Below are 15,630 nucleotides of genomic sequence, written 5' to 3'. Positions count from 1 at the left end.
TATGAGTCCAAGTTGGACACTCATAGGGTATAACCTTGCTAAGTTCTGGAGAGAATCCTCTCTCCTTCTCAGTACAAACAATACAGGCAGAATTAAGAATAATCAATAACAAACACACAGAATTGCAAACATAGGATTATTAGATGAGGATACAAAGTATCTTTCTAATACTCACTATCTTGACTAGAAGAAATTAGTTCAGAAAGGTGGAAACTTGTAGAGACTTGATTAAAACATCTGGACCCTTGTAACTCCAAACGGCTAAGAACAACACACACAGAAACAGAGAGAAAAAGTTCCCTCCTAGGAATTTTAAATTCTCTTCCCTGATTGGTCCTCAGGTCAGGTGTTCACCAGGTACTATGTGTTAACCCTTTACAGGTGGAAACTCAACCCTTAACTAACTATTCATGACACACGCATCTTTACACTTGTAGGTATGTGTGTGCTAAAAATGAATACCGAAACAGTAGGAAGTGTGCAGAGTCAGTATATACAGCAAGCTGCCTAACAAACAAGGTATACTACAGTGGGTGCATAGGAAACATTTTGAGAACACAGGTGACAACAAAACATATGTGCCATGTGGCAGGCACACTGTGTGACTGTATGAAGGCTAGCAGATGGCATGCAACGGGATAAATCTTTAGCACAACAAAGTCAAATTGACAGATCCCCAAACATAAGATGTGCACTAGTCTTAATAACAGGGCTAACAGCCAAAGGACCATAAATATGATTGGTCTCATTATTTTTCGGAGAACAGAGATTAAAATAAACAATAATCATAATTAATAAACTATGTATTTGCACATTCTTCAAAGAATCTTTACTTTCACTTTTATACCGATTACCAAATAAGGTAGATAAGCAGGCTGAGGCAGAGAGAGGGAGAGGGGGATTGCGAGAGAGAGAGATCACAAAAAATACTCCTGGTAATTGATTCTATCTGTCCTAATTTGAAAAGGGAATAATGGTGCTCTCTCTGTAACTATGCTATTTATTGTGTGTATACAAATAATGCACTAATAAAATGTGTCTATTCTTTTAATATGTGTGATACAAACAAGTGAATCAGGGCATATGGCTTATGTAGATATAATGTTTTGTTCAAAATGAACACTCACAAATAAACAAACAAACAAAAAAGGAGTAAAGGGAAAGCAGAACTCACTAGACGAAATTAAAAAATTGTCTCAGTATAGCTGTAGAAAAAGTAAATCACCTATGAAGTAAAATGTCTAACTTGTATTAATTCTGTCACAACCAAAGAAATAACTTTTTTAGGATGTTGTTCCCTGGGGAGATTTGGATTTTTTGTTTTTGTTTTGTTTTTGCCATTAGTAAGAGTTTTCTTCAAAAAAATTAGTTGTTTCTAAGTGACAATCAGATTCTTGTTGCTTCACTTCTTGTGTTTTGGATAATTCATACACTCTTCTTGTTTGTTATGAATATAATTATCATTAGGTTTGTTCATCAACCTCATCGCTGTCATGAGGAAGAGTGGGGCCAATCACCTCCGGGCGGGAAACTGTTCCTAACAAGTTTGCCATGCTCCTATGTACCATCAGGCACATCTGAAACCCTTCACTCTGTGTTTCACTTCAACTTTGCAACAGGTGCTAGGTGGTTAATACTTTACCCCTGAAAAGTAAAGGGAGAAGGACTGCAAATCTCTCTCTTCCTTTCTACCCAGCCTTAGGCTGGGACACTGGGCCTTGTTGTATCTGGTTATAGGACCAGTTAAAGAGAGAGGAATCTGGTATCATTGTTCTTTAAATGCTCTTGCCTCTCTTTTTCCTGCAGTTTTGAATTTAGGTCTGACTGAGGGGTCAGGCTTGCAAAACTGGTTTAACATCCCTCTAGGGACAAAATCCCCACATCTGAAATTTTGCTTGTTACAGTCTCAAACTACCACTGAGAATTTACAAACTATGGTCTCTGTGTGTGAGTTGTTGGAACCAGATTCTCCACTCTGTTACACTAGCTCTACTCTGATATAAATCAAGTCAACCCCCAGTTTGTGGAGAGGGTAGATGGACCTCAAAGACGTCACCTTTGCCATCATGCACCCAATAAAGAAGAGCCAAAGGTGAAGAGTGGCCAAAGGTGAAGAGTGGGCCTGTATGTGAGGAGCAGCAGGTAATTTTGCCGCTCTGTGGAGGTAAACATAACAGAAGGAACAGCAATTTTTAGTAGAGAGATGAACAAATATGTATTTTAATACAGAATGTTCACAAACAATGCAGAATAGAAGAGGTAAGCAAGAACAACAGTCCTTCATACTGAGTGAATGTCATAGTATCAGGAAAAATAAACCTAGGGTCTACCTTTTTAACTTATAGCACTCAGCATTTCCACATACAGAAGTAAATTAATAAAAGATTCTGTAAGTGGCAGGTGGGAGCAAAGAAGAGACCAGCCACAGATGGAGAAATAATTTATGGAGCTACAATTTATAGTGCAGTAGGAAAGAGAAAGTAAATAAATTAAAACTAGAGGTAAGCACCAGTGTTCTCCAAAAGAGAAAAACCACCTTTGTTAGTAGGATCAACTTATGTCAACTAAGATGAATAAATATGCATAGCTTGCCTAAATGAGACGTAAGAGAAGGAAACAACTATCTACAAATGATTAATAATAATGGTTATTAATATTAATGGTTGCAAGGAACATAGACAAAGAAGTTCCAGAGACATAAAGAAGAGTTATAAGATGAAAATAAGAAAATGAAAATGCATTTACACCCCAATCCAGCAAAGCATTTCATCATAAGCTTAACTTTAACCTAACAACCTATTTATAAAGGGACTTTCACACACTGTGTAAGTATCTTATAAGAAAGGGAAATATATTTTAAAAGGCCAATTATAAAATAACAGCTAGATTAAATCCCCCAAAATAGCCAAATTTATCCAGTACCACACAAGTCAAACCACTTCAACACCAAATGTCCTCTATTCTCAGAAGATTCAAATGTGACAGGAAATGGGAGGAAAAAGTAGAATGTCTGAGGGGGTAAGGCAATGGAGTGGACCTCAAATGATTGCGGACATATCAGCCAGAAAGACTGGCCTTGCAGCAGAGCTGTTACAAGGAATTTTTGTGCCCGAGACAAGGGCCGACTCCAGGCTCTTTGGCAGCAGGTCCCTGAGTCCGTCTCGGAGAGAAGGACCCGCCACCGAAGAATGAATGAAGCAGCAGCGGCAATTCGGCGGCAGGTCCTTCCCTCCGAGAAGGACTCAGGGACCCGCTGATGAATTGCCGCTGAAGAAGCAGCAGCAGAGCTTCTACCCAAGCGCCACCAATCGCGGTAGAGCAACGCCCCTCCACTTTGCACGCACTTTGCCTCACTTGCCTCGCCCTTGTTACGGCACTGCCTTGCAGCATACTGCAAAGCATGGGTTCTCAACCTTTTTCTTTCTGAGTCCCCCCCAACGTGCTATAATACAGGGGTAGGCAACGCAAGCTGATTTTCAATGGCATTCACACTGCCCGGGTCCTGGCCACCAGTCCAGGGGGGTCTGTATTTTAATTTAATTTTAAATGAAGCTTCTTAAATATTTTAAAAACATTATTTACTTTACATACAACAATAGTTTAGTTATATATTATAGACTTATAGAAAGGGACCTTCTAAAAATGTTAAAATGTATTACTAGCACGCAAAACCTTAAATCAGAGTGAATAAATGAAGACTCAGCACACCATTTCTGAAAGGTTGCCGATCCACAGCCCTGTTGTGCCACAATAACTGTTTTTATGCATATAAAAGTCAGGGCCGGTGTTAACGGGTAGCAAGCAGGGAAATTGCCGGGGGCCCTCTGCCACAGGAGCCCCCATGAAGTCACGTTGCTCAGGCTTTGGCTTCAGCTCCAAGTGGCGGGGTCAGAGCCCTGGTCAACCGCCCCATGCAGTGAGGCTTCGACTTTCTGCCAAGGCACTAGTAAGTCTAATGCTGGCCCTACTTAGTGGACCCCCTGAAACCTCTTTATGGCCCCCTGGGGGCCCCAGATCCCTGGTTGAGAACTACTGCTCTAAAGGCAGCCAGTGAGGTACCCAGACAGAAATACTTCAGGAAGGAGTTCCCAACAAACTCCTTCAGAAATGGAGGAGTACCCATAACTTAAGAGCTCTGTTACTGGACTGCTCTTAAATAAACCTAAGACAGGTCAGAGAACCTGTCAACCACCACAGCTAGGGCAGGTGCCATGGGTACATACTATCAGCAATATACTTTCTAGCGTATGTAATTTTATTTTAGTAAACCATCAACAAAAAGAGTATAATCTCTTTTCCACATTCCTCTGATGTGTTCCCCAGTATACTGCAAAATCATGTTTGTTAATTAATTTGGGCCATCTGCATGTTTTCAATATAAACATTAAATGCACTCCCTCTGGCTGCAACAATATTTCTTGCTGATGTTCTCAATTTTTTAATGTAAATGAAGATCAAATGGAGCAACATTTATTCTTAATTGTAACGTTGAATGAAAATTAACATTTATTAGCATTTTTTTGTTATGATGAAACAGGAGAATAAGGCTACATTGCTATATTTTAAGCATCACTAGGGGCCAAATCTGCTGTTTAGTACCTAATAACTCTATTTATTACTACAATACTTGCAGATGATAAGTAAAGCTGTGAACAGTTTACAAAAAATATCTGCATTTTCTCCAATTTCCATTATATTTCATCTATGCTAGCAGCTTCAGTGTTATTTAAAATAAATAAATAACTTAAATAATTAAAATCAATTCCTGGAAGTTCACAAAGTCAAGAAATGGTTTTAAAGGTAAATTTAAATTTTATTATCCTCAAGATGAAACAAGAATATATTTTAAAGGACTAGGGCTTTAAAAAATACATTAACACTAATATTCCATTAGTTTTTCTTACAACTGCGCTTCCCATAGCTCCCATTGGCTGGGAATGGTGAACCGCAGCCACTGGAAGCTGTGGGCGGCGGTGCCTGCAGACGGTCAATGTAAACAAACTGTCTCGCAGCCCACCAGTGAATTACCCTGACGGGCCATGTGCAGGCCGCAGGTTGCCCACCACTCGACAAGAGTGTCTACACTGTTTTGTTTGTTTGTTTTAGTATATTATACTGTTAAAGCTCAAGGTTAAGTTCTGTTAGAATAGCCACACAGGAAAACACTTGAGAACTTCTGTCAGAAGAAAAAGATGATTCCTAATGGCTAGTCATTGTGAAGGGATTATGGACAGAAAATTCAGGTGAATACATTCACCTTCATAGGTAAGGGTGTGGATTAGGTAAAAATGGGAATGGTCTGAGTTTGATCCGTGTAAAACTAGAGAAAGGAGATACTAGAGAAAGGATAATACTTCCCTGAGCATTTCTCAGAGTAATCTAATTCTTCCTCTGAAATACAACTTTTTTGAATGATTATTCTAACAGTTCTTTGAGGAGAATGGCTGTTCTTTATCTAAACTATCTATCTATCCATCCATCCATGGCATTGTTTGCAGTTTTTGTCTAATTGTGTAAAAGATTGAATTGCATCCCCCATACTATATTTTGAGATTACATTATTAAATATACATAATAAATTAAATAAAAATAATTTTCTGGCTGTATGGATATAGAAAAGATATAGCCACTAACTTTGACAAAAAAGGTTTCCATTGATGAGGATTGATAATTATCACCTGATAAAGATTGTGGGTCTAATGCTGCACTCTTTTACAAGAATTTTATAGTGGCATAACTCATCTAACTATGATGTGGCTTGTGAGATGAAGGCAGCTCAGAGACTTAAGAAGTTAGCCAGCTAAGTTCATCAGCAGAGGAAGCCAGGGAAGTACGTATTTTTCCCCAATTGACAGGTCCTCTACAAGGAAAAACCCATAATGTGAGGAAAACAGTGAGTCACCAACACCATTGCCAGCTCTTCCTCTGCCTGTATCTGTGGAGGGTCTGGCCAGACAGGTATCCTAATCCTGGAGGTTTTAACACAGGTTATGGTCTTGATTTGTTGGGAATGTGGCCTGCATGTCCCTGCCAAAGAAAGCTCAGCAGGAGGAACCACCTGGTGTGAGAGTTATCTGTTGATGGGGTCCTACATGAAATAGGTAAGAGAACTCATCTGTATAACACCCAGGAACACAAGGACTTCACTGACAGGATACACATCGAGACATCCAGGATGCTAGTCAACTATAGAATATCAAGGCACAAGAATGGGAAGGAGAACCAGCTGCTCTGCATTGAAGAGAGTGGCTGCGGAGCAGCAGACAGTGGGCAGTAGACAACGTTCCTCCCCACACCCAGGTCTCCCGGTACATGGTATGATGTATAGGCAACAGGAGGAGAGGAGTAGAGCCCGTGGCTAAGGAGAAGGATCAATTTGCCCACAGAACTGAGAGGTTCGAGGCCACCAGACCCAGAAGAAGGAGAAGTAGGGTGGTGGTGGATAGGGACTCCCCCTTCTGAAGAGGACAAAGCAATCTTTGGGACAAAGCAACTCATCTGCCAACCTAACCTGACATCCCAGGAGGTGTGTTGCCTGCCTGCAGCATACAAGATGTTACAGAAAGGTTGCCAAGGCTCATCTGTCCCTCTGACCAGGAGTGCCAATACCTCGGTAGTGGAGGGCACAAAGCCCCACCTCCTCTGTGGCCCTGCCTCTTGGCCAGGCCAGAAGCCAAAGCTGGACTGTGGTAAGAGCCATCTAGGGAGCCCAGGTCACTGTGGGGAAGCTCAGACCCTCGACCTAGCCTGGGTGACATGCTCCAGGGGCAGAAATACAAGCCTGGGTCTGCTCTGGGGCAGGGCAGGTGGAGGGTCCAGGGCTCCCTGGGAGGCTCTTATCACAGTCCGGCTCTGGCTTTCAGCCTGGTCAGGAGGAAGAGCCTTGGGGGAAAGAGGAGGAACAGGAGCGGAGACACTTACAGGGGCTGAGCCTCATGGCAAGGCGGGTCTAAGGCCCACCTCAGCAACCCACCGGGAAGAGGATTGTGCCATGGGCATGGGCTGTGCTTTGTGATGGGGAAGCTCTTCCCTGAACCCTCTCCAATTTATCAACATCCTTCTTGAATTTTGGGCATTAGAACAAGACACAGTATTCCAGCACTGATCGCAGCAGTACCAAATATAAAAGTAAAATAACCACTCTACTCCTACTTAGGACTCCCCAATTTATGCATCCCAGGACTGTGCTAGCTTTTTTGGCCACAATATCACACTGGAAGCTGATTATCCACCATGATCACCAAATCTTTTTTCAGAATCATTGCTTCCCAGGATAGAGTACCTCATCTTATAAGTAAGTCCTATGTTCTTTTTTTACTAGCTATATACATTTACATTTAGCTGCATTAAAACACACATATTGTTTGCTTGCACTCAGTTTACCGAGCAATCCAGGTCACTCTGACTCAGTGAGCTGTCCTCTTCATTATCTACCACTCACCCAATTTTTGTGTCATCAGCAAACGTTGCCAGTGATTTTTTTTTCTTCTAGGTCATTAACCGAAATGTTAAATACTGTAGGGCCAAGAACCAATCCTTGCGGAAACCCCACTGGAAACTCTTGATAATGATTCCTGGTTTACAATTACATTTTGAGACCAATCATTTAGCCATTTTTTAATCCATTTAATGTGTGTCAGTAATAATTTTATATTATTCTAGTTTTTTAATCAAAATGCCACACTGTACCAAGTCAACACCTTAGAGAAGTCCAAGTATATTGTGTCAACAGTGTTACCTTCATCAGCCAAACTTGTAATCTCAACAACAACAACAACAAAAAAGACATCAAGGTAATTTGACAGGATCTCTTTTCTAGAAACCTATGTTGATTTGCATTATTTACATTACCCTTCTTTAATTCTTTATTAATCAAGTCCTGTATTAGCCACTCCATTATTTTGCCCAGGATTAATGTCAGACTGACAGCCCTATAATTACTTGAGTCATCTCATTTACCCTTTCAAAAATTGGTACAACATTAGCTTTCTTCCAGTCTTCTGAAACTCCCACAGTGCTCCAAGTCTTATTGAAAAATCAGCATTAACAATCCAGCAAGTTCCTCAGCTAATGATTTAAAAAACTCTTGCATGCAGGTTAGCAGGACCTGCTGACTTAAAAGTGTCTAATTATGTCTTAACTGGCATTACAGGGACTTGGTGGGATAAATCTCATGACTGGAATATTGGTATAGAGGGTACAGCTTGTATAGGAAGAACAGGTAGGAGAAAACAAGGAAGGAGGTGTTGCATTATATATCAAGAATAGATACACTTCGTCTGAGATCCAGAAGAAAGCAGATCAGATGAGAGTCTTTTGGGTGAAGATAGAAGAGGAAAAACAGGGGTGGCGTCATAGTAGAAATCTAGTACAGACCATGGCATTGGAAGGAGCAGGTAGATGAGGCTCTAGAACAAAAACCACAAATATCCAAAACATATGGCCTGGTAGTAATTGTGAATCCTAACTTCTCAAATATCTGTTGGAAAAGTAATATGGAAAAACACAAATCCACAATTTTTATAAGCATACTCTTCACTCCATCGCCCAAGTTATTAATGAAAATATTGAATAGTACCAGACCTAGGACAGACTCTTGTGGGACCCGACAAGATGCATCCCTCCAGTTTGATGGCAAACCATTGATAACTACACTTTGAGTATGGTCTTTCAATCAGTTTTGCATCTACGTTATAGTAATTTCCTCTATACCATATTTCCCTAGTTTGCTTATGAAAATGTCAATAGACTTGCTAAAATTGAGATATCATATCTACATCTTCCCCTGCCCTTCCCCCACCCCAGTCACTAGGCCAGTAACCCTGTCAAAGAAAGAAATTAGGCGTGGCATAATTTGTTCTTGACAAACTTTGTAGGCTACTCCTTATAAGCCTATTAACCTTTATTAATTATAAACTAATTGCTGAATAATTTGCTCCAGTATCTTTGCAGGCATTCAAGTTAGGCTTTCTATAGTTCCCCAACTCCTTTTTATTCCCCTTTTTAAAGATAGTTACTATGTTTGCCATTCCCCTGTCCTCTGCAACCTCACCCATTCTTCATGAATTCTCAAAGAGAATAGCTAACAGTTCCTAAGAGGTTCCATAAATATATTAGGAGCAAGAGAAAGACAGACAAAGGAATGTGTGGGTCCACTACTTTCAGCAAAAGACAGCTAATAATGGACAACATAAAGAAGTTTGAAGTGCTTAATGACTATTTTGCTTCAATCTTCACTAAAAAAAAAAGATAAATTGTGATCAGATGCTTAACATAATTACTATTAACAACAAGGAGGAAGGAACATATGGTAGAGTAGGGAAAAACAGATGAAAGAATATTTAGATAACTTAGATGTACACAAGTTGGCAAGGCCTGACAAAATTCACCCTAGGGAACTTAAAGAACTAGTTGAAATAATCTTCGAACAGTTAGTGATTATTTTTCAGGTGAGATCCCAGAAGGGCACACATCGTATCTGTTAAATCTAGGTGGATCGCATGGCGGAGGATCTATCCTGGGTCCATTATTCTTCTTCAATATTTTCATTAATGACTTGAATAATGGAGTGGAGAGTATGCTTATAAAATTCATGGATCACACCAAGCTTGGAGGAGTTGCTAGCTCTTTAGAGGAAAGTAGTAGAATAGAAAATGACCTTGGAAAATTGAAGCATTGGTATGAAATCAACAAGATGAAATTCAATAAAGATAAGTGTAAAGAACTGCATGTAGAAAGGAAAAATCAAATGCATGACTACAAAATGGGGAATAACTTGCTAAGCAGTAGTACTGCTGAAAAGGATCTAAGGATTTTAGTGGATCAGAAGTTAAATATGAATCAGTAAAGTTATGCAGTTGTGAAAAGGCAAATATCATTTGGGGGTGTATTAACAAGGATGTTATATGTAAGACACAGGAGATAATTGTCTGACTATACTCAGCACTGGTGAGGCATCAGCTGAAGTATTTTTCCCTGTTCTATGCACTATACTTTAAGAAAAATATGTAGAGAGTCCAAAGGAGAGCCTCAAAAATGATAACACGTTTAGAAAACCTGACCTCTGAGAAAAGATAAAAATAACTAGGGATGTTTAGTCTTGAAAAAAAATATTGGGGGGGGGGAACCTGATAGTCTTCAGATATGTCAAGTAGTGTTATAAAGAGGTTGCTGATCAATTGTGCTCCATGTCAACTGAAGATAGGACAATAAATAATGGGCTTAATCTGTAGCAAGGGAGATTTAGAATCATAGAACTGGAAAGGACCACAAGAGGTCATCTAGTCCAGACCCCTGCACTCATGGCAGGACTATTATCTAGACCATTCCTGACAGGTGTTTGTCAAACCTGCTCTTAAAAATCTCCAATGTTGGTGATTCCACAACCTTCCTAGACAATTTATTCCAGTGCTTAACCACCCTGACAGTTAGGAAGTTTTTTCTAATGTCCAACCTAAACCTCCCTTGATGTAATTTAAATCCATTGCTTCTTGTCCTATCCTCAGAGGTTAAGAACAACAATTTTTCTCCCTCCTCCTTGTAACAACCTTTTATATACATGAAAACTGTTATCATGTCCCCTCTCAGTCCTCTCTCTTCCAGACTAAACAAACCCATTTTTTTCAATCTTTCCTCATAAGTCATGTTTTCTAGACTTTTAATCATTTTTGTTGTTTTTCTCTGGACTTTCTCAAATTTGTCCAGATCTTTACCGAAATGTGGCACCCAGAACTGGACACAATACTCCAGTTGAGGCCTAGATATTAGGAAAAACTTTTTAACTAAAACTTTAACTTTTTAACTTTTATAACTATACTATTCCTATGCTCTGGAATAGGTTTCCAAGATGTGAAATCTCCATCACTGGAGGTTTTTAAGAACAGGTTAGACAAACAACTGTAAGGGATGGTCCTGCCTCAGTGCAGGAGGGCTGGACTAGTTGACCTCTCAAGGTCCCATCCATCTCTAAGTTTCTATGATACACCCTGTAATTTTTTTTTCCTTTAGGGACCCCACCTCATTCAGAGCACGGCATGGATGGTGCTCACAGAATGAGATGGGTTTTTTTTATACTCAATGTGCAGAAAACATTATCTACTGTACACGCTCCATACCCTGTATTGAATAAGGAATTATTCATTTCTTCATGGGCTTTTCTATTTAATTCATCACTGTAATATGTAAGCACTGAACAAATATAAATTATTTTATAATTTATTCTCCTCCAGGGAATAGGATGGGTTCCATCCAACAGATTTCTTCTACTTCAAAGAGGAGCCAATGCAGAGATATTCTGCTACCGACTCCTCTCCACACCCTGAATATTTACACACACTCCATGGGAAGAGTTGCTACAGGATTTTCTCTCCCCAGAAAAGTACAGTTTAAATCAAAACATTGTTGATGCAAGCCCACAGGGCAAATGTTCACTTCCCTAAGGTCCAGTCTAGACCTAGTCTTATTTATAAATCACTCCAAAGTTAAAGATTCAGCAATTAAATTAAAATTAATGTAACCATGAATTGATGAAATTTACTAGAATAAATACACTCAATCCTGCCTTTAAAGCATATTTATTCAATGGACAATTGCCTTTTAGCAATGTGCTCTAGAGAAAAAAAAATCTCATTTACTTGATGAATTGCATGCTAGTTCAGCATCTTGAAGAAGAAATGTATCACAATGTGTAAGGTTATTGCACAGCAGAGCATATTATTCACAGAGAGCATGTTAACATTGTTTGTTTTAGATGGTAAGCATCTAGTGCCTAGCAACATAAGAAAACATTACCCCTATATATGAGGTCTATTCAGCATAAATTAGTTTTTTCTGGTTTTAGGGGTTAAGGGAGATCTACAGCTCTTCACTCAAAGAGTGTGACTGTGATTCAGAGACCCTATTATGAAGTGTATCCCACAACGACAGAATGCCAGCTTCAGAGAGGGGGCTTTTCACCCACCCTTTCATCAATGCAAATCCTTAAGATCAACATTTCATGGCACCTCCAAATGAAGCTCAGCTTCAAACCTGAATTGTCTGCTGAATTAAAAAAGTCAGGTGCAAAGCTCATATATACCAAAAACTGCAATAGGGAAGATCATGAATAATGCAATAATTTTCTTCATAATAAACTAGGCATTCCTGAGTCAATCAGCTTCTTTATTATTTTCATTAACCTTTAATCCTCAGTTTTCTACTTGCTATCCAATATCAGCAGATATTAACTCTATGGGCAATTTTTTAATAATAAGAATAGTGCCTTCTGCTTTATATATGTGACATAACAGTAAGCAACAGAATTTATACTGAACAGACCCTAATGCTAACCTAGCAGATTTCCTCTAATAATGCTTACTGTTATGCAAGTTGTTCTACACCCATATAAATATTTTTACTAATGGGGTAAAGATAGGAAACTAATGCTGAAAAATACCTCAAATGTAATCAAGAAAGAGGGGACAAGAACTATGTCAGGCCTTCCCAATACAATAATCAGGCGGAGGCAATAGTTAATTGCTGAAAAACATTCAGAGTGAAAATATCATGTGAACACCATCTTCTCATCTGACAGAGAGCTCATTGCAGCTCTTGTTTCAAAAGAAGACCTTTTATACAAAATGTCAGATGTAGGGCATCACTTTGAATTTACCATTCAAACCTGTCTTTTTTGTCTGACTTCACATCCATATACACAGTTTCAACCCAGAGGTGGTATTGATGGATGCTCAGGCTGCCAGAATGGGAAACAGGGTTCAGTGATAGCCCAAGTACACAGCAATAAAGAATTTAATATGTTGAGATTTGGGAAAATGCAGTCTTGTGGAAGTCATACACAAAGAAAGTGACTCTAGATCTCAGCTCCTTCTGAAGTTGTATCTTCACCTGAATTTTTACTGGAGGTTAAGTGATTACCCATTAAATGGATACCCAACCATATTTGTATCCTATAAGGTGGATACAAAGCTGGCTGGATCGTCGGGTTCAATGGGTAGTGATCAACGGCTTGATGTCTAGTTGGCAGCTGGTATCAAGTGGAGTGCCCCAGAGGTCGGTCCTGGGGCCAGTTGTGTTCAACTTCTTCATTAATGATCTGGATGATGGGATGGATTGCATCCTCAGCAAGTTCATGGATGACACTAAGCTGTGGGGAGAGGTAGATATACTGGAGGGTAAGGATAGGGTCCAGAGTGACCTAGACAAATTTGAGGATTGGGCTTAAAGAAATCTGATGAGGTTCAACGAAGACAAGCACAGAGTCTTGCATTTAGGACGGAAGAACTTAGGCTGGGGACTTACTGGCTAAGCGGCAGTTCTGCAGAAAAGGACCTGGGGATTACAGTGGATGAGAATCTGGATATGAGTCAACAGTGTGCCCTTGTTGCCAAGAAGGCTAATGGCATATTGTGCATTAGTGAGAGCATTGCCAACAGATAGAGGGAAGTGATTATTCCCCTCTATTCGGCACTACTGAGGCCACATTTGGAGTACAGGCTTATTTAGTCTGCAGAAGAGAAGAGTGAGGGGGGATTTGATAGCAGCCTTCAACTACCTGAAGGGGGGTTCAAAGAGGATGGAGCTTGGCTGTTTTTAGTGGTGGCAGATGACAGAACAAGGAGAAATGGTCTCAAGTTGGAAATCGGGAGGTCTAGGTTGTATATTAGGAAAAACTATTTCATAAGGAAGATGGTGAAGCATTGGAATGGATTGTCTAGGGAAGTGGAATCTCCATTCTTAGAGGTTTTTAAGGCCCAGCTTGACAAAGCCCTGGCTGGGATGATTTAGTTGGGGTTGGTCCTGCTTTGAGCAGGGGGTTGGACTAGATGACCTTCTGGGGTCTCTTCCAACCCTGATATTCTGTGATTCTATCCTGGAATAAAAGGGTGGGGGGTGGGGGAGAGGGTCAGACTAGAGCTGGCTTAAATATTTGGATGAATAATTTATTCATTGAAAAGTGCAGTTTTTGCCAACCTGAAAGTAATTGGTGAATTTGACACAAATTCACCAAATAGTTTCAGATGATTTTTTTTTCTTACACAGTAGGAGGAAGTGCTCACTGAGGTTGTGGGAGAGCCAGGTTTAGTTCCCTCCCCTCCCCCCACCTGATGTGGAACAGGGACTTAAACCTGCGTTTCCCACCTCCCAAAAGAGTATGGGGCAATGGCGTACTCTGGAGAAAGTCTATCTCAATCTCTCCTGTAGAAGCTGTTCCACTTTTTATCCACTGTTATATGGGGACACCAGCACCGTCTCCTCCCCACAATTCCTGTCTTGTGAGTCTAGTCCTTTTAAAATTCCCAGGAGTGAAATAGTTCAGGTCAAATTAAATGTTTCATATGACCTGAAGTGGACTTTTTTGATTTACCAAAAAATTCGGAATTATTTTGATTCTGTTGAACCCAAACTGATTTTTTTCCAGTTCACTGGCAGTTCTGATTAAAAAACAAACAAACAACTCAGTTATTCACCCAGCCCTAGTTCAGACGAGCCTTTACTAACATGTTAAATACTTTAAGTTAATTGGCAAATAAATTAACAAGGTAAAATACACTCTAATGTAGATATGATGTCTATTATCTACCAGTTCAATGAGCTGCTTCTACAATTACATATTTCTGTACAAAATGGTACATTATATAAAAATGCTTCTTTGTTCTTAAACTTAAATGTTTTATATTGGCACATCAGAGTTCATAATGTCTCAGAAAAACACATACATGGCATAGATACATTTTTATACCTAGTTAATTCATTCTTACCATCACAATTTGGGAGCGGGTGGCTCCACCAATGGTTTTTTTCACATAGCAGAGGCTCTTCATGGCTCAGCCTGTATCCTGGATCACAACTAAATGATACAGTGGAACCAATGGAGAAGTCATGACCATAACGACGTCCATGAACTGGTATGCCAGGATCCAAACAAGAATAGGTATTAACTGTTACACCTGGAATGCAAAGGAAACATGACAAAAAACTAAGTACTGTATTTTAAAAAGCATTCAGCTCTGCTGGAAAAAAATAGCAAACCACTATTATACACATATTTAGCTAAGTTATCTTAGCCTATGCTTGTGTGTGTAACTGAATAGCTTAACATCTTACATTCACTTGTTATGTGAGCTGCTGCAGAAACAGAGAAGAGGAGAAAAGGAGCCGAAGAGGAAAGAACAAGGGACTGCTTAATTTTAGATGTGTCACAAAATTTGAATCTTTAAAGTTTGTTTCTCAAGAAAGACTGATTATGCATAATTCCAGTATGAAAAAACAGGGAGGGAAAAACACAAAAGGAAAACACAAATCTCAATATTTCAGTTAAGGAAACAAAACAAAGTTCATTAATAGACCGTATAAGAATGGAAATGACATTTCAGAGAATTCTAGCTACAAACAGAAAGGCATCTATTGCAGAAAGCAAACATCAATTTCTGATTTTATTTCCTATTCAGAATCTTATATGGTTGGTTAATTGGCTGGTTGATTTGGTATTTTGTTTTGTTTTTGTAACAATCCAAAGAATACATTTTACTGCCAAAAGTGTTATAACTAAAAGAAAACAAACCAAAAACCTTAAGAACTGAATCTAGGAAACTCCTCCGAGATATTTGAAGGAAAAGTGTGATAGATTGTTTT

The 15,630-nt window shown here is 39.5% G+C and overlaps 1 protein-coding gene across 3 annotated transcripts in view; it reads right to left on the bottom strand.

The window, feature by feature from the left end:
• The window catches only part of CSMD3 (CUB and Sushi multiple domains 3), a 1,155,643-nt gene that overhangs the window by 448,067 nt on the left and 691,946 nt on the right, over nucleotides 1–15,630 (bottom strand). For all 3 annotated transcript variants that reach the window (XM_045006341.1, XM_045006342.1, XM_045006343.1), the window contains one exon: nucleotides 14,757–14,945. In XM_045006341.1, the coding sequence (XP_044862276.1) occupies nucleotides 14,757–14,945 (189 nt within the window). The remainder of the gene's footprint in view (nucleotides 1–14,756; nucleotides 14,946–15,630) is intronic.

Source organism: Mauremys mutica, chromosome 2, assembly GCF_020497125.1.
Source record: "Mauremys mutica isolate MM-2020 ecotype Southern chromosome 2, ASM2049712v1, whole genome shotgun sequence".
NCBI classification, from domain to species: domain Eukaryota; kingdom Metazoa; phylum Chordata; order Testudines; family Geoemydidae; genus Mauremys; species Mauremys mutica.
This window is presented reverse-complemented; position numbering and strand designations above follow the sequence as displayed.